The sequence below is a fragment of the Melanerpes formicivorus genome, unplaced genomic scaffold (assembly GCF_026170545.1).
Source record: "Melanerpes formicivorus ecotype bairdi unplaced genomic scaffold, bMelFor1.0.p_v2 SCAF_3, whole genome shotgun sequence".
NCBI classification, from domain to species: domain Eukaryota; kingdom Metazoa; phylum Chordata; class Aves; order Piciformes; family Picidae; genus Melanerpes; species Melanerpes formicivorus.
The window spans coordinates 14,628,519-14,650,127 of NW_027142355.1; the positions used below are offsets into that span (position 1 = coordinate 14,628,519).

The 21,609-nt window shown below is 40.1% G+C and overlaps 1 protein-coding gene across 13 annotated transcripts in view; it reads right to left on the reverse strand.

The window, feature by feature from the left end:
• Positions 1–280: 280 nt before the first annotated feature.
• The window catches only part of MAGI2 (membrane associated guanylate kinase, WW and PDZ domain containing 2), a 693,860-nt gene continuing 672,531 nt past the window's right edge, over positions 281–21,609 (reverse strand). For 9 of the 13 annotated variants that reach the window (XM_068167566.1, XM_068167610.1, XM_068167558.1 and 6 more), the window contains one exon: positions 281–3,290. In XM_068167566.1, coding sequence (XP_068023667.1) covers positions 2,491–3,290 — 800 coding nt within the window. In that variant the 3' untranslated portion in view covers positions 281–2,490. Of the gene's footprint in view, positions 3,291–16,649; positions 16,761–21,609 lie in introns of all 13 variants that reach the window. The other 4 variants (XM_068167618.1, XM_068167601.1, XM_068167587.1 and 1 more) reach the window with 2 other exon arrangements.

Genomic DNA, 21,609 nt, shown 5'->3' on the forward strand with positions numbered 1-21,609 from the left:
CCTGTGTCTCCTGGGACTGGAAGAAGAATAAGAGGGATTGCTCTGCATCTGTGGAGCTTCATACACTTTAACTTGCCAATAAGGAATTTGTTTGGTCATCCATAGGTGTATTTATAAATTATATCCCTCTTTGGAGTGAGAAATCAAACTGGAGCAGCCCCTTTTGTATACTGCAGTAGTTAATTCTACTCATAAAGGATTGTTCCTTGGCTGTAAAATGGAAGATTGTCACTCAAAATTAACACAGACTGTGTACAATTGAGGAAAAAAAAAAAAAAAAGATTTTTGGATATATATTTTATTTGACAGTGGTTTAGAATATCATACAGTAAACAAGATTTCTGTAAAAGTTAATTTATCCATAGTGGTGCGTTTCATAAAAATAGTTGCTCACTTACAGCCTTTCTGTGACTATTAATACATGGAATTATATTTATAGAGATAGAGCTGTACAGGGTAAATTCACAGCTAACACTACACAGAATTATTATTTGGAATGGGGTTTAGATGATGTGCTGTCTTCACAGGTTATCGATTACAGCCGCATAAAGCAATTACTGCACAAGGAGTAGCTGTGAACTGTGCAAATTAGAGTTTATGCAAGCATAATCTCAACTGGTGGGTTTTTTTTTCAGATTTCATTGTTTGCTTTCTTTATACATAAAAATAAGATACTGGGTCGTGCATCTACACTACAGAAGCATTGTCCAAAATCAGATTCAATAAATTAATGGCAAATTATAGTGGATTCTAGTTCAGGGGATAAAGATATTTTAATTTTACCTTTTTTTTTTTTTTGTCATTAAATAAGAGTTTTATAAACAGCTACATGGGCTTGTGCTTTTTGAGAAATTATAAGTGGATTTTTAATCTCTAAAAAAAAAACCAAAATTGTTTGAAAGCTGCAAAATCCTTGACTTGAGGCTTTTCAAATAATTGGACAGGAAGAAACATGCCTATAAATTTCTCAATCCAGTGCAATGTTCGAGACATACAGTAATGTGCTAATTTCTTGGAACAAAGCCAATCTCAATCTAATTTGTCAGCAGAGCATGTGAGGAACTAAGATTGCTAGAGAACATCAATTTTGAAATATGAATTTTTGACAGTACTTAGCTTCATGTTTGGGTGTTTTTGTTTAGTTTTGTTTTTTAATCACCAATGCATTATTGCCCAGGATTTTGGTTTGAATTCTGTCAGACAGATAAGCATATGCACACTTACACAGACACACGGACACACATCTTTGTAAAACAAGATAATGACTGAACTCGGAGTTATTTCCTGTGAAGGCAGACTGGAATGTTTACCTGGCACTTAAGGCTTGAAATTGAAAACAGACACGCAAAAAGGACCAAAAAAAAAAGAAAAAAAAGGGGGTGGGGTAGGGAAGAAATGATAAAATGGAGACCATTCTAATGGAAATAAATCAAATTTACTGAATGAGGACACCAACAACTGTATTTCGGAAACCAGTCTAATTATTGTTAACATGTGCCTAGGAGGCACCTGCTCTGCCAGACTGAGGGATGAGAGGTGAGTGTCCTAAATAAACGCAGATGAGTATGAAACATAGCACTGTTGCTAAGTGAAGCTCTCGATTTCTGCAGGAGGAAAAGGCTTTTCCTTAAGGAAACTGCAGCTTTTTCTCTGTAGCACTCTTCCTTTCATTGCAAGGGCCTTGCAGACCTCTGGGTTTCGAGCCTGCCCAATTGGATTGTGTGCTACCTTGCAGGATTTGGGGAACCTGTAACAAATCGCTTTTGAGAATACTTTGCGAATACAACTCCACCCTAACTCCTTTCCAAGGTACAGAAATGTGGTTTGCTCACAAAAATGGCAGTAAAATGGTATCACAGAAACTCATCCACTGGATTCCCCACTCCTCCCGTAGCGCCCAATGAACTGTGCTACAGGGTATCACATGGACTATCCCAAAGTGTTAACAGTGGAGATGTGTCATGGGTATACAGTTCCAAATGATGCTTCAAAGAAACCCTTTAACCCCTGTCTAGATACGTTGAGAACAATTTATTTACAACATTTTAGCTCCATGAAAAGATCCTCTCTCGGTTTCAGCTTGCTCCGTGCAGTTTTATTTAAGGCGATGTTCCAGTTTGTGGTTGCTCTAACTTGTTCCAGTTTCTTGAGATAAAGTTTGAATGAATCCAAGTCCTTCATGCAGTGGGGGAAAAAAAAAGCTAAAGCTACACTGCACTCTCCTTCTCATTATTTTGGTTTCTTCCATAGCTGCCAAAGTCCCGACAATGGAACCAGGACTTTAGGGTCGGTTTTAAATCTCCATGTTGACTGAATGCTTTTGAACTTGTCAGATACTGTGCACGCTGTCATGGGATTGCACACCAATGTTTTCATTCCTCAATGCTTTGTGTGTATGTGTGATAGTTAAAATAAATTAAAACCAATGTGAGACAAAAACTAAGAAGAATGTTCTGTGTCAGTTTGAGACAGAGGGCAACAGTCCTTTGTTTATCTGCTCATGGCAGAAGTACCAGACTTCAGGACGCTCGGTAGCTTATCTGAGCCGGGGATTTTCCATGGCCCTGGTGAGACCGTTGCCTTCCGAACTGTGGTGTTGGTGCTGCGAGTGCTAATGGAGTGGAGATGGCCCTTTCTGGGGAACTCATTGGGTTTCCCATCAGGGTCCCTCTGGCTGTGGTCCATATCAATTGTAGGTGAGCTGCAGCGGTTGCTACTGTACATCTTGGTAGCACCTGTATCAAGCTTGCCATGGTCGGACGCTGCAGCTGACTTCTTCTCACTGGTAGTGGTAGATTTGTGATCTTCTCTTTTGCTAAGAGATCCTCCTCTCTTGCTTTCTGGCTTCCTCAGCCTCTCAAACTGTTCATCACTGTTTTCAGCACACATGTGTTCTCTTGTGCCAGCCTCGATCATAATGCTATGTCCCACCACTTGACTTTCTGAGGTGGGCCTGCCACCATCGATGGTCTTATTTTTGCCTTCTGAATATCCTTTCCAAGAAGCCTCTTCATGCTTTGACCTGTCTACCTTTTTAGGGCTTGCTGACCTTTCTCTTTGTTCTCCTAACCTTTTCTTTTTGTGACCATTCACCGAAAGCTCCTTTGGTTTCCTTACGTCATGTTCCCTCTTGATATCCCATGCTGGCTCTGGGCTTATCTGGTGAGAAGGGTCAGAGGGTGGGGCTATGTGTGATGAAGATAATGGTGAGATTATGTCGTCGAGGGAAAGAGCTACTTCCGGCAGACCTGGGGAGGTGGCAGAGGGAGCGCTCCAGGAGCTTGGTTCGTCTGTTGTAACAAGAAAGAGAAGGAAGTTAGTGGGGTATGCACAACGTAGGCATCTGTGATCTGCATTCTGAGCAACTCCCAAATCACAAACCAGACTCAAATTCCTCTCTCTTAGGGGAAGCAAAACTCCCAGAGAAGTCAATGGGGAAGAAAACAAAAATAATTTCCACCCTCCCCCTCAAGGAGAAGCAAAACCACAGGGCTGGTAACTGCCAATGTTGGAAACCACAGTCTGTTTTCACACAGATTCTGCTTTCCTCCATCTATGTTAAATTATTATTAAAATGATAAAGGCATGTGCTCAAGAAATCAGATTGCCTTTTTTGAGGCCATAAAATGGATTTCTTAGCTGAGCAGTATCAGCACTGTCTCAGAGGACAAATGAGAAGGACTTTCTCTCATCTGTTAAACATGTCCCTACCAGCATACAATAATTGACATCAATTAGGTCATCAGTGAATTCTGTCTCACATTTTTTCTAAGCAGATACAATATTGCAGTGTTTAGGGCCCAGCAATTCTTACAGGATACTTACAAAGCTTTGCCTTCCTATTACAGGGTCAGCTGCTGAGCCTCCTGGCTGTGCATTCTGAATTTCTCCTGGTTACTTTGCCTCAACACAATATGGTTCGATTGTGCAAATGCTGTTTAGTTTAGCTAAACAGCCATCTCCTTTGCTGAAACCTGATGATTTTTCTAATCCATTGGTACAAGCCAGAGTATTCCAAAATGCCTTTCTCCTGCATACAGGAGCCTCATTTCTTCTGATTAACATTCTGTCAGCCAACGAGTCCATCATGACTAATGAAGGGTCCTGTTCTTACCCATCTACACAGAGGTTAGAGAAATCACTGAACTTGGCTAATGTCATTCCCTATTTAACACCAGTGCCTGGCTCTGAACAGTAGGAGCAATCATCTGTCAGAGATGAAGGACTATCTTGGGAATCCATGGAAACAAGGTGGAGCTCATGGCAAGAGCTGCATATTTGATGGTGGAGAAAATGTAACCTTCTGGCTGAAAAACAAGCTTGTACTTCTGGGGTTGGGAACAGGATTGCTCAGCAGTATCAACTGCCATTTCAAAGATCCATTTATTGTCCTCACGGTGAGGGCTGCTATCAAATTATCATGAAGATGCAGAAAAACAGAATGGGTTTTACTGCCCAGCCTGAGATCTGCAGCTTGTCTGCCTGAGACAGCACTTTGAAGTTAATAGCTTGATTGAGTGATTGCTGTCTTGCAGATAAAAATAGGAGAGACAATAGTGAGGTGGGTGATGTAAAGGGAGTGTGCAGTGCAGTTAGCTGAGGAGCTATTTATTTTCCCAGATGGTATTTGTCATATGCTTTTGCATAATGAGCATATGTGTGGAGAGGATTAGCATTTGAGAGGGATAGAAAGTACAAGTTCTCTGTAAGACAAATAAACTTTGAGCCGGGAATCTAAATGGGCTGAGGGTCTCCATTGAATTAGCTTTAAAAAAAAAATAATCACACTTTCTTACCCTCCAGTTAAGGCTGAGTAATGTGCCATCTGCTCCCTGCTTGGAACCCGAGCAAGAAAAAAGGCAAGGAAGGCTGCTGCATGCAGAATTATCATCTCTTGGAGGCTTGAGTACAAAAAGCATTGACTTCGCTGGGCTTGTTCTGCTCTTCAGTGCTGCCCCTCCTGGCACAGACCTGAGGGGGGAGGAGCAGGCTCTGCCCTGGCTCTTAAAGCCATGAAGCTGCCTGCACACACTAGCAAGGTCTGTGAGCTAGCACTGAACAAGCCACTTTGGGCCTTAGAAAATTAAATTTGTGCTTTTTATGGCATATTGTGCCTCTGGAGGATAGAGGTGGGGGTGGTACCAAGCATTGGCCTCACCAATGCATTTTACTTAACTACAGCCTTGGTTCCCAGTTGTCCAGGAGATAGCTTTTCACTGAGTGGCAGTGATAAGTATCGAGCCATTACCAGATCCTGTGTAAGGCTCTGAGAGCATCTGAAGTTACAGCAATAGCTTGCTACTTTGGGAAATAGCAGCTGCACACTGGGGACATCAAATGGCCTGGAGCAGCAACATGCTTTTGGGCAGCAAGATTGCCTCTGTGTAAAACATGTTACTATACTCAAATCAGCTGTTTCTCAGCCAAGAGGGTAAGCCAGGAGCCCCACCATTCAAAACCCGTGGCAAACACTTTCTGCAGTTCCTCTGAAGCACGGAGGACAATCTTGCAGCAGTTGTTTGTGGGACACTCAGAGGAGGAAACCTGGGGGTGAGTGGCCTGCTGTTTTATTCCTTAGAGACAAGAGGACTGCTTTATTAATGGCCTGCCCCTCTCCCCCGCTTTCTTTTGTCTATTTTCTTGGAGAGGGACTTTTCATAAGGGTGTCTACTGACAGGAGAAAGGGGAGTGGTTTGAAGCTGAGGGAGTGTAGGTTTAGATTGTATTTTAGGAAGAAGTTCTTCAGTATGAGGGTAGTGGACTCAATAGGTTGTCCAGGAGGTTGTGGATGCCTCTTCCCTGGGTGTGTTGAAGGCCAGGTTGGATGGGGCCTTGAGCAGCTGAATCTAGTTGAGAGGCATCCTGCTCATGGTGGGGAGGTAGGAGCAGATGATCTCTGAAGTGCTTTCCAACCTAAGCTATTCTGGGATTCTTTTGTGGAGGGGAGGGAAAAAACCACCAAATGGTGTAGTGAGAAATCATAGCATGTTAGAACCTACTTCAAGAAAAGTGAATCAATGTATCTCCCACATGCAACTATAGGTAACTATAAATTAGGGCATGCAATATCTTATGTGTTACTGGATTTATGCCTCTCCATCAGAAAACTCTTAAGAAAAACAACTTGGCTAGCTAAGCAAGAAGACTTGTAGCCACAGCTTAAAGGGAAGTTTGGCTGTGGGAGATCTTCAGGTAGGCACTGGCTGCAGTTTGTTTAAAATATTGTGCTTGGTCTTGCTGGGGAGGCACCTTCATGGGCTGCATTTGCAGTGGCTGCAGGGAAAAGCTATCCTGCAATAAAGCTGTCATTGTTACTCTGTGGCAGTCAAGTGTTTGCAGATAAGAGCCTGACAAAATGTCTCTCTCTAAGGTTTAAGCACAAATCCCAAAACTGTTTTTTTCTTTCATATTAAATGAAATTATGTAGAAAGTGTTCCTCAGCCTCGGTAGATGTTAATGGCAATAAGCCATTGTTACAGTATGTCACTGGCTAGTGAGGAAAACACTGATGTGAGGGTATTGTGACCAACTTTCCTCTAATGTTTGAACATTATGGGGAAACATGGAAATTACTAAAGTGCAGTAATTTAAATAATTTGTTGCTCAAAAGAAAAACCTTTTAAAGAATGAGCTGTGTTCAAGCCACAAAGGATCATTTAGACTTGTTCAACCAGCACTAAGATGATTGCTTTTCCATACCACGTAAACAGAAGAAAAAGAAAAAAACCACAAAGTTTTATTCTGCAGAGCAATCAAATGAATGGTTTCTCTTTAGGCTTCTTCTGAGGTTATAGCTGCATTTTGGAGAGACATTAATATTTTGGAATGTAGTTTTTAAGCTTTATATAAAAGCTTTTTGTTAATTGGGAGCATAACCTACTTTTACTACCTGTTACTGCAAAGCATCTCAAAACATTTACTAAAGCAGAGACAAAACAGGGTCAATTTTACTTTTTTCCTCTTTTCACCTGTGGAGGGACTGAAGGCAATATTTGTTTAATAGAACCATTAGTGCCCAAGCAACCCACGAGCAGAAGTGAGGAGATCACATTCAGTTAAAACTGCTGGAGGGATTTAGGGAAGATGTAGTTTTAAATTTGTTTCTGACTTAGGGAAGTAATTTTTACAGTGGGAGAAATTGTTTCTCAAAGGTGTCTACATTTCACTGAAGATTAACAGATGCCTTCCTCCCTTCTTTGAAGGGAGAAAATCTCAACCTCCTGATCTAGACAAGTTAAATGAGCTGGGAGCAGCACTATGTTGTGCCTCTGTGGTGGCACTTGATTCAGTGAAATTTAACAGGTGTTTTCTGGGTGGCTTTTAGTTTCCACAAGGTACTGGCATGCAGGTTGGTGGCACTTCTCCATGAGATGTGTACAAATGACTCACCTACGACCTGTATGACATAACTCCCAGGCAAGGAGTAAACTAACTGAGTAGAGACACCACAGACAAGATCTTGAGTGTGTAGGAGCTGAATGCAACCATTTTGGAGGAAGAGTGACAAGAAGAAAACAAAAGAAGCAGAACTTTTCTGTCTAAAGGCATTTTTTGTTTGAGGCAGAGCTGTCATACACATAAATTGTTTGCTTAGCTATGTCAGCTTACACACATTCAATGGAACGGTAAAGAGGGAGCTACTTTCCTGTCTCTACTTGTTCCTCTAGTAACTAAATTCTAGTCTTGTACCTGTGAAGACTACCAGTCTACTAGAAGACTACCAGTGCTTGCTGCTGACTTTCAACTGACCTACTAGCAAAAGAAACTTGGCTTTGTTGCTAAAGAAGAGAGGTCTGCCTGTCTTACTTCCTGAGCATTGCCTAGATACTAAGAGCAAAGAGCTCACCCTACTAATAATTATATTTAATTTCCTACAGTACTTATGTTTACAGACTGCCCTCCTAAGATTCTGTCAGGTCTAGTCTTGCTGTGCTTATGTGCTTTCTCAAGATCTCAAGTCAAGAGAGGTTGGACCTTGGATTTATGTATAGGCTCCCCTTTTACCTTGCAATGTTTTAAACAATTGCTTAGCAGTCTAGAACATGGGATTTTTAATCAGATAATATTAACCATAAAGCACACATTTTAATTTATTTAATAGTAATGTTAAGAGTAGCAAAAATGACACAACTCATTGCTTAAGTACAATAAATTCTCAATGCTTTTTTAATTTCAAAATTATGTGAATAATGAGCAATATATTCAAGCTTTGAATGCTTTCAGAAGCCTGAATGAAATGTTTCCTGAAATGTCTAAGCTGCTGTTTTCATGTCTTCCCAGAATTATTTTCCTAGGGAATCAAAGAGTTTTTGATTAAAGAGAAAACATCAAGCTTTTTGTCTGAAATGATATATTGCCAGAAGGTGGCAAACAGCTCTTACAGATGCTGCTAACAGCAGGGGACACACTGTCCCCTGGTGAGTATCCACTAATGTTAGAAGTGTTACACTAGGAATGCATTTGGCGCTTTCTCATTGTAGCTTGACATATCTGTGATGTTCTTGATTGCATTGGTCTCCTGCAGCTTGTCTTTAACACTCTCTAAGGAGGGATATTTCAGCATATTTAAAGAATCTTTAGTCTGTCATTCTGGAACTTCTGTAACCCAGACACACAGCACCTCTTTATCTCCTTAAATAAAAAACTCTCTAAAGTTTCAGCAGTTGGAAAAGCTCTTGGTACCATCGGGCCAGCTGTCAGCCTCATGCAGATGTGACAGGATAAGACACCCTTTCCACCAGCCTCTCCACCTTACAGGCTCCCTGTACTTCTGGCTGTGAACATGCACTTGCTATTTATTCAGTACTGCTATGCAAGTGTTTCCTTACAAAATACATTTTGCTTGGCACCCTTTCCACTGCATTTACCTATGTTCAGATCTCTCAACACCAAAAACTCTGGAAATAAAAGCCAACAACTTCTGCTCTGATACTGTCCTGTTTGCTCAGTCACTATGGACACATCTAGATGGGACAGACTTTTCACCATTAGCTCTGCCCTTACAATTTTTTTTAAGCTATGATGGCAGTGTGTGATGGGTGCAAAATGCTTTTATTTTCTTGCCATATAAACTCATTTTCCTTGCCTACATATGCAACTAAGTGATCACTTTGGTACTGTGATGTTTTGCAATGAAAACCTAATCTAACATCTTGCTCTCTTAGTGTAACCACATCCATTATGCTGCTTGCCTGCTTGTACTCAGTAATGTCATAGTGACTCTGAATGCTCGTAATTGCTTGTAAATATAATTTTACTTAATAGTGGAAATTTTTTGAGTTGCTTTTATGTTTTTGCAGAGGCTGAAGCTGTCTGGTCAGGGCAATTGGAGTGAGTTAACAAAGTCATGAAGGATTACAGGAAAACAGACATGAATCTAGTGTCTCTGTCACCAAAGTCTTTGTGCACTTTTATTTTTGTCACTGGTCTAATATTGGAAAAGGGAGGCACTACTACTGCGGTGGCATGTCATGGCTTCTGTAGATGTCAACAAGAACAGTGCCACTGGTGCTCTGATGCCCTGCTTCTTTTCATGTCACTAAGCATTACTGCTGAGCAACAATTTAGTTCCTTTATCTTCATTATATCCACCTTCCACTATAGACTTTATCTAGCTATTAAATGGAAGGTGTGTTCACAGAGTCCTTGCAAAGGCCATCAGATGAGACTTTGAACAATCTCATTTTGGGTGAAATTTACTTTCATTGCCATTGCTGTACTCTGCATAAAGGTTTGTTAGAAAAATTGCTTTCATGTTCAGAGAGTGCTAATGTGAGAAGTATTGAAATACACTTCAGAAAGAGCAAATTGTTTGCTATGCTTGGAGGACCAAATCTGCAGCACCTCAGGAGATGATATTGCTTGTTTTTGCAGCTAAGGGAACAGAGAGAAAAGGAACATTTAAACTTGGGACAGAGAGGGCAAAAATGCATATTGCAAGAAAAAAAAAAAAAGACCCTTTAAAAAAATGCTGAATGTTTTATTGAAACAAGAAAGTCACACACACTGATTTGTGCTGGCTTTACTCTGCAGAGAGTGCAATGGATGAAAGGACTTTTTGATTTCTTTATGTAATGTATTCTTTAAATATGATTAACCAAGAAACATGGGAAGTGATTGATCTGACTTGGAGAGCTCCCATTCTTATTCTGCAATGTTTCTGATCCTACATGATACTCAGTGCACCCTCATTAAATTTCTTTCCCTGAGTTAGCTGTTTAATTATGGCACTGCTTTACCAGTATTTGAGTGTCCTAATCACTTGAGATAATAATTTAATTGCCTTACAGAGTCAGAGAGATGTGTCTCAGAAGACCTGTGCAAATAGTTGATAGTTATTCTGTTGAATGCTGGGGAGCTCCTTCTGGGAATCCCTTGGGGAGGCTGTGGATCAAAGCTGTATGGATGGACACAGGGTTGACATCTGTTGCCCCACATCAGCCCAGGTCACTGCAAGCAAGTGGCCAGAGACCTTTCAGGCCAACACAGGAGATAACTAATTAATTTAGAAGCACTTAGTTTCTGCCCTGGAGAGCTGGTGGACTGGGTTGTCTCCAGGATTTGGATGATCTTGGGGTGCTGCTTTAGCCCTTTCCTGGTTACTCTGCTATTGTTCACTCATTAAATGTAAATCACAACCATAAGCAACTCATTGTGATTTTGTAATAATGCCTAAGCTCTGCACCATTTGGTGCTCTCAAACAACATCAGTCACACCTTACAAATACAAGGTAATTTTAACACTCCCCTTACAACAAGAAGAAGAATAAAAGGCAATTTTTCTATGCAGAAAAAAATCCCCTAAAGTGCAGAATGAGAAAGGTAAAAAAATAATCAAGATCTACGCTTATATTTCAGACCTGCAACAATTTACTATTTTACTCTAATAGTCTTCTAACTGTGAATCTTATGGCCAGACGATTATGAGTGCAGTTTATCATTCATTCCAAGACCTATTTTAGCTTGGATCTAGTAAACAGTCCTATCCATTAGATATTTAAACCAGTGACTGATTAGTAATCTAAGAGAACTTGGTAAATTTGATTTTTCCTTGAATCAAGTTGATGTGCTGCATAACTGTTGCAGGATTACTCACTAATGCTGTGAAGGGGTTACATGAAATTTGCAGCCTGTGCAGTGTTTTTATCCTCTGCAGTGGCATTGTTAAGCCTATGGACAGTCCACGTCCAAGTGATGTTGTCCTAACCATGCATTATCATTTACTAGGTCCTTCAGATGGTTTGGTACCCTTTAGGAAGTCCTGAGCATCTCGCTTATCTATCAGGTCAGAGTCACTCATCCCCTCAGTAAAGAAGGCTTTGTTTTTTCCTTTGTGGTCAGGCAGTAAAACAGAAACTTCAGAAACCTCGACAGTTCTCCTCCAGAGCCATGCTGGAGCTGGAAAATCTACACCGTGAGTTACTGTATAATTAAAGAACATAACGACTTTGAAATTAGTTTTTATTAATAGAATTAAGCCACATAAAGTCATAAAAGGTGTTCATAAATATGTTAATAGAATGTGTGGTATTAATGAAAAACATTCTGCAGAGACTGAATAATTTAAGAGTTGGATATCACACACTTAATTAAACTTAAATATTAAAATCATTAACTATCACAGCTAAAATGGGCATTAAGGGAAGGCATCATATCCTGTTTCATCAATAAATAGCTGCCATTATTAAAGGGATGTAGATAGTACATAAAAGTGAGAAATTCAGAGCATTTTGACTGTATGTGAAATGCTTCTAGAAATTTGTTTCTGGCAGGTGCTGAGTGTTGCTGGTTCTTACTTAACATCTCAGCAGGAAACTTGTTTTGAACATATCCTTATTTACAAAGGTCACTAATAAGTATTCACATCCTGCTTAGGGTAGAAGCTGCAGAATTACAGAATCACAGAATCACCAAGGTTGGAAGAGACCTCAAAGATCAATTAGTTTAGTCTCTTTCCAGACTGGAGGCTGCTGGGCACTGAAGGGGCAAAGCTGACCCTGGGACCATGCTTGCTGTTGGGGCTGCTGTGGTAGTTGGTATCTTCTGGATGCTAAGACAATTCTCTGAAAACTGTGTCATGAGTTGGAAGTGCACAAGGAAATGACTGGCACATTGTGATATTCCTAAAGAGGAAACAATCTACATCTTGTTAGAAACCCCAGATGTTTAAAATTCTTGGATGCTGTATTGCACCAAAAGATAGCATGCTCTGTGATCATGTTCATTTAGTACTCACTTAGTTTTGGGGGTTTCTTCCAAGTAAGGAGTATAAGGATATAAGAAATCTGACAGAGGCTACAGAGCATCAGCTGGGAATTGTACCATGGGACAGCAGAGCGAGAGAGGGGCAGAGGCGGGACCATCTGCACGATCCTTTATGGATAAAGCTTGCCTCCTCCTCTCCAGTAGTTGGAATAAGAGGATTTTATGTCATGTGACAATTTAGACTCATCAAATTTCAGATGCCAACAATGAATGTCATAAGTGGGACCATTAGATTAATTTATTCTTATCATAGCGTCAGGCTGCTGGCAAGGCCCTTCTGATAGAGCTTCACTGCCTCTTGTACTTTTGTATCAGGTTTTACTTTCTTTTGTCCCTAAAAGGGCTGACAGCTTTTTATGGATTCTTTCAAGCAAGTTAAAAAGTCAGTTTTTCTACCTGGATAACCACAGATCAATTAAAAAAGCATGTAAATGAGTTCAAAGCCAAGTTCAGCTGATGGAGTCTGTCAGAAGATATAAAGATAAAATGTTCTTGTTCATGTGAATCTGGAGGATGACATAGAGTAATTTCTGGTTGCTTCTAAAGAGTATGAAGTTTGACCTCGCCAGACCAATTCTTGCTTAAATATGTAGATGCCAGGCTCTGCTACCTTCTGGGCAAATGCAGAAAACTATGCTGGACACTGCTACCTGTTGCAAAAGGCTGCCTAGGGAAGTGGTTGAGTCATTACCCCTGGAGGTGCTTATAGTATGGTTTAGTGGTGGACTTGGTAGTGTTAGCTTAATGACTGGACTTGATCTTAAGGCTCTTTTCCACTCTAATGATTCTATGTGGAACCAGTTTTAGATCCCTTGGAGCTGAGCCACTGAAGTATTTACTGCACCACCTTAATGTGAGGATTATTGGGCCAGGTTGCAGGGGTACTTATCTTCTAGTATCATCAACTTGATTGAAACACAGGAAGCCACCAAAAAAGAATGAGAAAAAGATTTGTGGGTGGGACTTTTTTTTTTTTGGCTGGTAAGTCTGCTTCCCATCTCATATGAACAAACACAGGGATATTTGTTCATCTGCTTTAGTCACTGTACTTTAGCTGCAATTATCTACACTTTACACTGTATTAGTAAACCTACTCCAGAATGTTATAGCATAATAATTAAGCCTTAGTAACAAGAGAACTTGCTCAACAGCCTTTGTTCAGATGTGGGAGAGACAGCCAATTTTGGTGTAGATTACAAAAAGTGCATGGATTACTGAGGTTCTGCTTTAAGAATAATACTGAGGAGTCAACTAGGAATTTTAATCTTTCAAGTGCTTTTCAAGCATTAAATAATTAATCCCATAGCATTTCCATTAGAGAGGTAAGTAAATATCACTATCCTCATTCTACACATGGAGGAAGAGTGAGAGAATTCTGCTGGACTGTCCAAAGCCACTGGAAGGATAATTGCCAAAGACTATGGAAAGTACTCAAGTAAGAAAAAGGTATTGTTGCCTTAGAAGATCAAAACATTGCTAAGCACCTGAAAATGTCTTCCCATATGTTCCTCTTCCTTTCAATACTGGTTTGTATTTCAAGGGATACCTATGTGAAAGGTCTACATATCTTGTAAAACAGAAGTTTGCTGTAAGACAGAAATAACTGTGCACACCCCCATATCCATGCACAGCCACTGTTATTTAACAGGAGGATGATCCACTTTCTTGCCAGCTGCTACATATTTGTTAAATACTAAAGACATGTTTTTAAAGCTAATTTTAATATTCAGTTTTGTCCTTGACTTAGTTGTACCCACAGAGCAATAAAACATCTAGAAACTTTGGGAGCCCATATTCAAAGTGCATGATGGTTTTAGGACCATTTTATTAACAAACACATTGATTCACTTAGTTAGGGTTTTGTTTTGGTTTGTTTGGTTTTTACACACCACAGGTTCCTGAAATTAAGTTGGTATCGCCAGAAAAAAAAAGGTGGTATTGGAAATGCAGCAGGAATATGAATGAATGTTTGCAGTTCCACCAAGGTGGTCACAGAAGGAAAGGACACTTTTCCAAGATGACTATTGATTTTTGCACTCACATCAGATGAATGATATATGGGCACTTGAGTTTCAAATAACACTCAACCTTAGCTCTAGAGATTTACAAAATGAGCATTGAAAATAGGATGAACTAGACTACCTAATCAGTACCCTGAACAGGTGGGAGAGGTCAAGATGCATTAGCCATTTTTTAGACAAACATAAAAGCTTCAGACATATTAAGAGAGTTAAAGAACTAGAGAAATGCAGTTTTCAGCTGACTGGACATTTCTGAAGAATTTGACTGTATTCAAACAATTAAAACACAGTATTAGCTCCCAATCATTCATCTGTTTTTGCAAATATAAAAGCAGTGGTTGTTAGTAAGGACTGTCAAACTACGGTGCAAGGAAGCACAGGCAGGTATCCCTTGATCTGGATGTACTCTCTAAACAGCCTTCTAGAATCTGCTTCTCTCCTGTGCTCTACCTAACTTCAAGTGAGATATAGTTGCTGATCATCTTCCTTAAGTGACTATTAATACAAAATGGAATGATTCCTGGGGGAGAAATGCAGCCTACACTCTGATACTATGGTAGGGGCCTCTCCTAAGGCATGCTAAAATGGTCAATACATCTCTTGTGCATCAGAAAATGACTGACGTCCTTGGGTAGTGTTCTAATGAACAGTAACACAGCCAAAATGGTGTTTGGGAAAAGCCCCATTGCAAAACTGAGGCATTTTCTGGGATTTTCTTTAGGAAAATCTTTTCCTCTCAACTCCTCCATTAAAAACACCTGAAATTGAAACATTTTATAACACATTTTCATTTGACCTGATATTGTTTTTTTTTTATCAAGTAAGTCTTTTGGTACTGCTACTGACCCAGTCTAAATTGCTTTTGATTTTCTTGGACAGATTTTACACAGATAAAATTCTGTCTCAATATGTCCTGCCAAATCAGAACCATTCACAGGTAAGTGACTGTGCAAAGCTGACTGTGCCTGTACTTATAAAGGATTTAGATTTTGACATATTTCAGGAAAAAACAAAACAAAACAAAGCAAAATGAAAACATATTTCCTGTGTCTGTTCAACTGTAGGAGGAAAACCCAAAGATAATGCACAGAAAGTTGTGGTTATAAATATCTAACACTTGTGGTGGAACTGCAGTTTGCCGAGCTTCCTGTACTTGACAACTAGGATTTGAAAAATGCCCCCAATATCAGCTTGGACCTTTAACCTCATGAACTGCTTTTAGTGATGAACTAACAGAAGTAAGGTGAAAATGACTGCAAGGAATGGTGCAGTTTGGATTTTGACACCATGTAGGGATTTCTTTGCTGTTAGAAGGTCTCCAATGGCGATGTACACCCTTGAACTTCATGGGTACAATTTTCAGGGCCCCTCTGTGTGTGCCCAGTTCTGCACTAGGAAATACAGGGACAGGATTGTGTCAAAAAAAGGCATAAAAAAGCTGTAATGGGAAATGCGTGGAAAGGCTTAGAACTTGAGCAAAGCTTAGTGCCTGGGTGTTGAGGGCAGGGATTTTGTAGGTGTCCCAGTGGGGGGATCTGCTTGAAGCTCAAAGGCTAGGAGGATACCTTTGGGTATAACTCCCTTTGTATTTCCAAGCAGTCTCCTTCAACAGTGTGAGACAGGCTTTGTATTTTTAGCAAAATCAACAGACTGAACACATCTGAACACTCTTGATTTCTTTCATGACAGCAATCAAGAACTAAAAAGCAGGAAAGTTTTCCTTTGCTTTCTAGGTATCCTTTCTTGGCCATGACTCTGTTTTACACATTTTATGTGTCTGGATAATTTGTGCAGTGGGATCTGATTTGTGAAGAAAGCAGCTTGAATCAAGTGCAATGTGCTATATGTAAATTCAGTGTAGCCTCTGGGTTTAAAAAACGAGTAATTGCCTTGCAGCAAGACCAGAATCTTCAATTCTGCATTAGCTGTTTCTTCAAGAGGCTACCTATAAATATTGTTTGAGATCATCGTCTAACTTTCACCTTCACATTACTAACATTTTTGCAAGGCAAGTACCATAAGGAAGGGGAAAATTATGGCTTTGGTTCTGAAAAGTGTATGATTTTCTACCTGAAAAGTAATATTCAGACCATAAATTTTTGTCACATTTATAGCAGACCTATGTCTGTGTTTCCAGCACTAGCAGCAGTGTAACAGAAAAAGCCAGTTACCCAGGATATTAAAAGACATTTGTAAAGTGCATAGCTTCTTTGACATCTCAGTCAGTTATGAAATAAAAGTTGAGTACTGTAGAAATTATTAAGTGAGCTAGCACGTAAGAAAGATCTGGAAAAGATTCTATGAACAGTTGTGAGAAACAAAAGCATATTAGAGAAAGATAATATACATGCAGAGTTTACAAACCGTGTCTTTAGGGTGGCCCAATAAGTAGAAATATGGGGACCCATGCTTGTCACTTTTCATGCACATGGAGAGACTGGAAGGTACCATTCCTAAAGGAAGGGGAGGAACAGCCTAGGACCAATCATTAGAATTAACAGAACCAGTGACATACAGATATTTTATTATTGTTAAAGCAGAGAATTCTTAGTAAGTTTAGAACAGCTGAGTAAAAAGTTTATATGTAACAGGAAAGAAGTATTTCTGCAAAGCTAAGAAAATAAGCATGCTGTGAGTCTAAATATTAGTGGATGACTGAAACTACTGTGCACATATATTCAGGCCATAGATTCACCTGGGCTATGGATAGACAAAACATCTTGAGGTGCTCTCTGAAGGAGTCATAACAAATCAAAAGCAAATAGTGTAATGCATTACAGAACAGTGTCTGTTTATTTGTATGACTAATCCTTGTATTGGTATCAACTCTGACATTTTTTGGGTTTGTTGGTGGGGTGATGCTGAAACATGAGCTGAGAGTTTCTTCAAGGCCCAGAAGTGACTTACTGTTAAACAATGTGTAGCTTTGAGCTGTGAACCAGCAATGATTTTGTGTATACTGAAACTTTACTTTTTGCATGCAGGAGGAAGATTTCTCCCTCCCTTAAGTAGCCAAAACTGAATCTAAACTCTAGTTCTGTAAAATCACCTGAATGTCAGGGACCCATGGGATGAGTTTTGTATATAATTTAGCTTCCTATCAAGCACCAGAGATTCAAAAAATGTGCAATACAAGCCCAGGACATAGCTTTTCACGAAGTCAAACAGGCATTGGTGGGAGAGGGAAAGAATCACTGCTGTGAACATCCATAAATCAGCTACCAGCCCCATGGCACAGGTTCATTATTCACCAAACATCAACGACTCTGGTTCTTGTGACTCTGTGTAACTATCACGTCATGACCTAACATACTCACAGGTAGATCCACATTTCTGAGAAAGGGGACTGGAAATGTTTTCCAAAATCTCAGTATGAATGGGCTAGAGTCTCAAACACAACTTTCTGCAGGAGCTCTTCATCAACTTAAAACTATGTGAAAACACTACCAAACTTGAAGTCCTTCTGTAAAAGCAGGAACTCAAGTGAATTAGCTTTCTTCTAGGTGTTCTTCATAAGTGAAATTCAGTGTTTCTGCTTCCTCTGCAGTGCCAGACAGAAATCATCTGGGGCAGGAAGTTGTGCCTTGCTGGAGGGATAGTGTCTGCATGCAAGAGTTGACTGTGTCACAGCCTCCTCCACATTTATACCTTGTTTGCAACTATTTGGTTACAACATTCATAGCTTTCAGACACTCATAGGAACTGATATATTTTATTGTAGTTTAGAGTGATGAAAGCTCCAGTCACGAAGGGCTAGGAGCAGTAAGCCAGATGAAGCAAGCTGCCAGGACTGCTGGGACTGAGAACAAAACACCTCAGGCTTTCCTAGGGACCTTCTTCCATAACTGTTTAGAGAAAACAGTGGTTGTTCTCAAAGAAAAATGTAGCTTCCTGGGGCTCTTGTAGAACTCATTGCTGGAGGGAGAGGCTGTGATTTCTAAGTTTTATTTAATCTTTGCTGTTACTATCTTGAGGTTGTGTGCAGAGTTTTCCCACACCTTGCCTTTATAGATGCTGTATCTTGATGTTTGGCTGTGCAATGTCCTTCTCATGGTGTTCACACAGCTGTGGCTATGGCCTGAAATACATGAGGGTCTGTAATTAAGCTCCCACAGTGTGAGCAGACAGACTTTTAGAAGAGCTGCACACCCAGCAGCTCCTGCTGAGGTCAATAACCTCTTAGGTAGAGATTACACTCACACTCTGTCCAACCAGACTCCCTGGAGCTAGTTCCAGGATCAGGATTCCCAGCAGTACTTCCAGCCTTTCTTGCACAGTAATATGATTTCCTACCGGGACTTGGTTCTTGGGAGAATGAGGCTGGCAGACTATTTCCTATGAAAGATGTTGCTGCTGTTACTTGGGTTTGGATGAGCTGTGGTAATTCACTTTCAGCAGAAGCAAAGTTCCTCTGGCTAGCCTTACCCTCAGCAAACATGTTCTGAGGTGCTGAGCGATCAAGCATCTGTTTTCTAAGCCGCTTTTGTTGCACCCTCCTGTGTCATCAGCTATTGTTTTGGAGCATTAATCACATCTATGCTCTTTCTTACATATTCTGATGCTACTGGGCATACTACTGGGGTTTCCTCCTCTAAAGTGCTCTCAGATCTCTGGAATTTGTTTTCAAGCAAAATCAGCAGCTGGAGGTGAGGTAAATGATGCATTTGCAACACACTTTATTTCTTCCCTTAGGTTTGAATACTGCTTCAGCTCAGCCAGAATTTTCAGAGAGGTACTTGTAGGGACAGATTTCCAGGCAGCATAAACTGACAAAACTCATTTAGGAGATTTACATCCTTCCAGGAGCTTCACTTAGTGCTTACATTTTTACAGTACACATGCTTTTCTTTCATAGATCAATTTCTTAGCATTGATCGTTTTTCTTCAATATTGCTTTTACTGATGTCAGTCATATCATCATTCAAACACTGATTTTCCTTCCACTTAAATATATGCTGCCATATTTGGTACTAGCAGAAACGTAGCTCTGGAATTTACAGAATCACAGAATCAACCAGGTTGGAAAAGACCTCAGAGATCGCCAAGTCCAACCTATTACCTAATAACTAACACCTCATGACAACTAAACCATGGCTCCAAGTGCCACATCCAATCCTTTTTTTGAACACCTCCAGGTACAGTGACTCCACTACCACCCTGGGCAGCCCATTCCAGTGGCAAATTACTCTTTCTCTGAAGAGTTTTCTCCTCAACTCGAGCCTAAACTTTCCCTGGAGCAGCTTGAGACTATGTCCTCTTGTTCTGTTGCTGGTTGCCTGGGAGAAGAGACCAACCCCCACCTATCTACAATCTCCTTTCAGGTAGTTGCAGACAGCAATAGGGTCTCCCTTGATCTTCCTCTTCTCCAAGCTAAACAACTCCAGCTCCCTCAGCCTCTCCTCATAGGGCTGTGCTCAAGGCCTCTCACCAGCCTTGTTGCCCTTCTCTGGACACCTTCAAGTATCTCAGCATCCTTCTTAAACTGAGGAGCCCAGAACTGGACACAGTACTCAAGGTGTGGTCTAACCAGTGTTGAGCATAGGGGAAGAATGACTTCCCTGCTCCGGCTGGCCACACTATTTGTGAAGCTCAGTCCTCCAGCTTTGCATTTTCATACTCAGCTAAGTCTTATTTCCCACTGATAGTCTCCAGAGTTGGACCTTAATAGGAAAAATTTCTGAAATGTACTAACTAGACAAAAAAAAGAAAAAATAAAAGACTAGAGAAAGAAAAAAAGACTGATTATGTCAATAAAAAGAGCTCCAATTAATTTTGTCACATCCCAACTGTGCAACTCTGGTGGGAAGAAGAGGGAACTACTAAATACTGACTAGTTTATTTGCTGTTGTCAGAAATACTTTGTCCTTGAGCTTACTGTGACAACCTGATCTAAATGATCTGATGCAAAGCAGCTCTTTGTAGCAATTCTTATTTTGCAGTAATCTGCATTTCTACACAACTAATGCTAAGCATTCCAAATGTCTCTCCAAATGGTGACCCTGGCTTTGAACAGTCCTGGTAAAGTCTCATTGCTTTCAGTTAGGGCTATAAACTGTGCCTGGATTTGTAATGATTTATCTGTATTTTCTGCTCATGTTCTTCTGAAGAGGGGAAAGCTTGTGTACATCTCTACCTTTGCAGGAGATTTCTTTTCTCCAAACAATGCTATTTTAGTATATCTATTTCCATTTTCTTATGCTTCTGGAATAAGGCACATATTTGAAAGATTATATAAACATAGAAATGTGTTTTGGATCTCCTGTAAATCTAGGTTTAAATGCTTTGGCATGGATCTGAACTGCAATTGATTCTTTGCTCGTAGCAGCCTCCTGTGACCCCCTTTACATTCAGTTGCTTTCTAAGGAACCAGAGAACAGGTGGAATGTGGTTCTACCACTACATTAGTCCTGGATGTTTGTTCTTTCATTAAAATTTCTCTCTGAAAGGATCATACACTGGTTAAAATTCGTATTAGATGTCTTAGTACCAATTTATTGCAATCCCTGAAAGCCATATTGACTGTATTCCTACTCATCAAAAGTACAGCTCAATAACTTTATCACTGGATGAATAGGCTATGGCCCATCCTTGCTGCCCATATTCAGAAGCTCTTGAAAGCTGGAGAAAATGCAACAAACACTATCTCAGGTGTTGCTTCAGCCATAGAACTGGCTCTGCTTTAGACAAGGAGGTGCAATTACCATGTCTACTGACAGCCAGTAAAGCACTGACTTTCAGTGGAGGCGACTTTAATATCTCAGCAGAGGTAATGAATTTATGTTGCTAACAAAGACTGACCTGAGTCTGCATTGAAACCTAAGCATTACTTTGAATTCTCACATGCTACTCACATTACTGAATCTAATGGAAGATGATGCTGAAACTTCAAAAGTAGTATCACAAAATTTTAATGGAGTTTTGGACCTCCTAGCATAAAGAAGTCGAGGAATATTCATTAACACCCCATTTTTCTGGTGAATTTCAGGTCTAGCTGTGCACATCATAGAACTTCTGTACATATATGACATTGTCACACCCTACTTTAGAGTAAGCCTTGAATTCAACTTGAAAAAATGCTTTTTGTCTTTGAAATTACCTTTGGATAATTTATTTTTACTTCTTGTCATTTCAGTAGTGAAATAGGTTTCTATATTGTCTAAATGACTCACACATTTTGAAACACTCAAAAAAGTCCCAGAAGTCCTTCTGAAATAAAACATGAAAAGGATGGATCCTGCTTTCCTATCACAATGAGCAAAGTCTCTTTTTTCATTCAGAGCTCACTTCTGCTTGACTATCTGTGTATGATGTCAGAGAGTAGGTG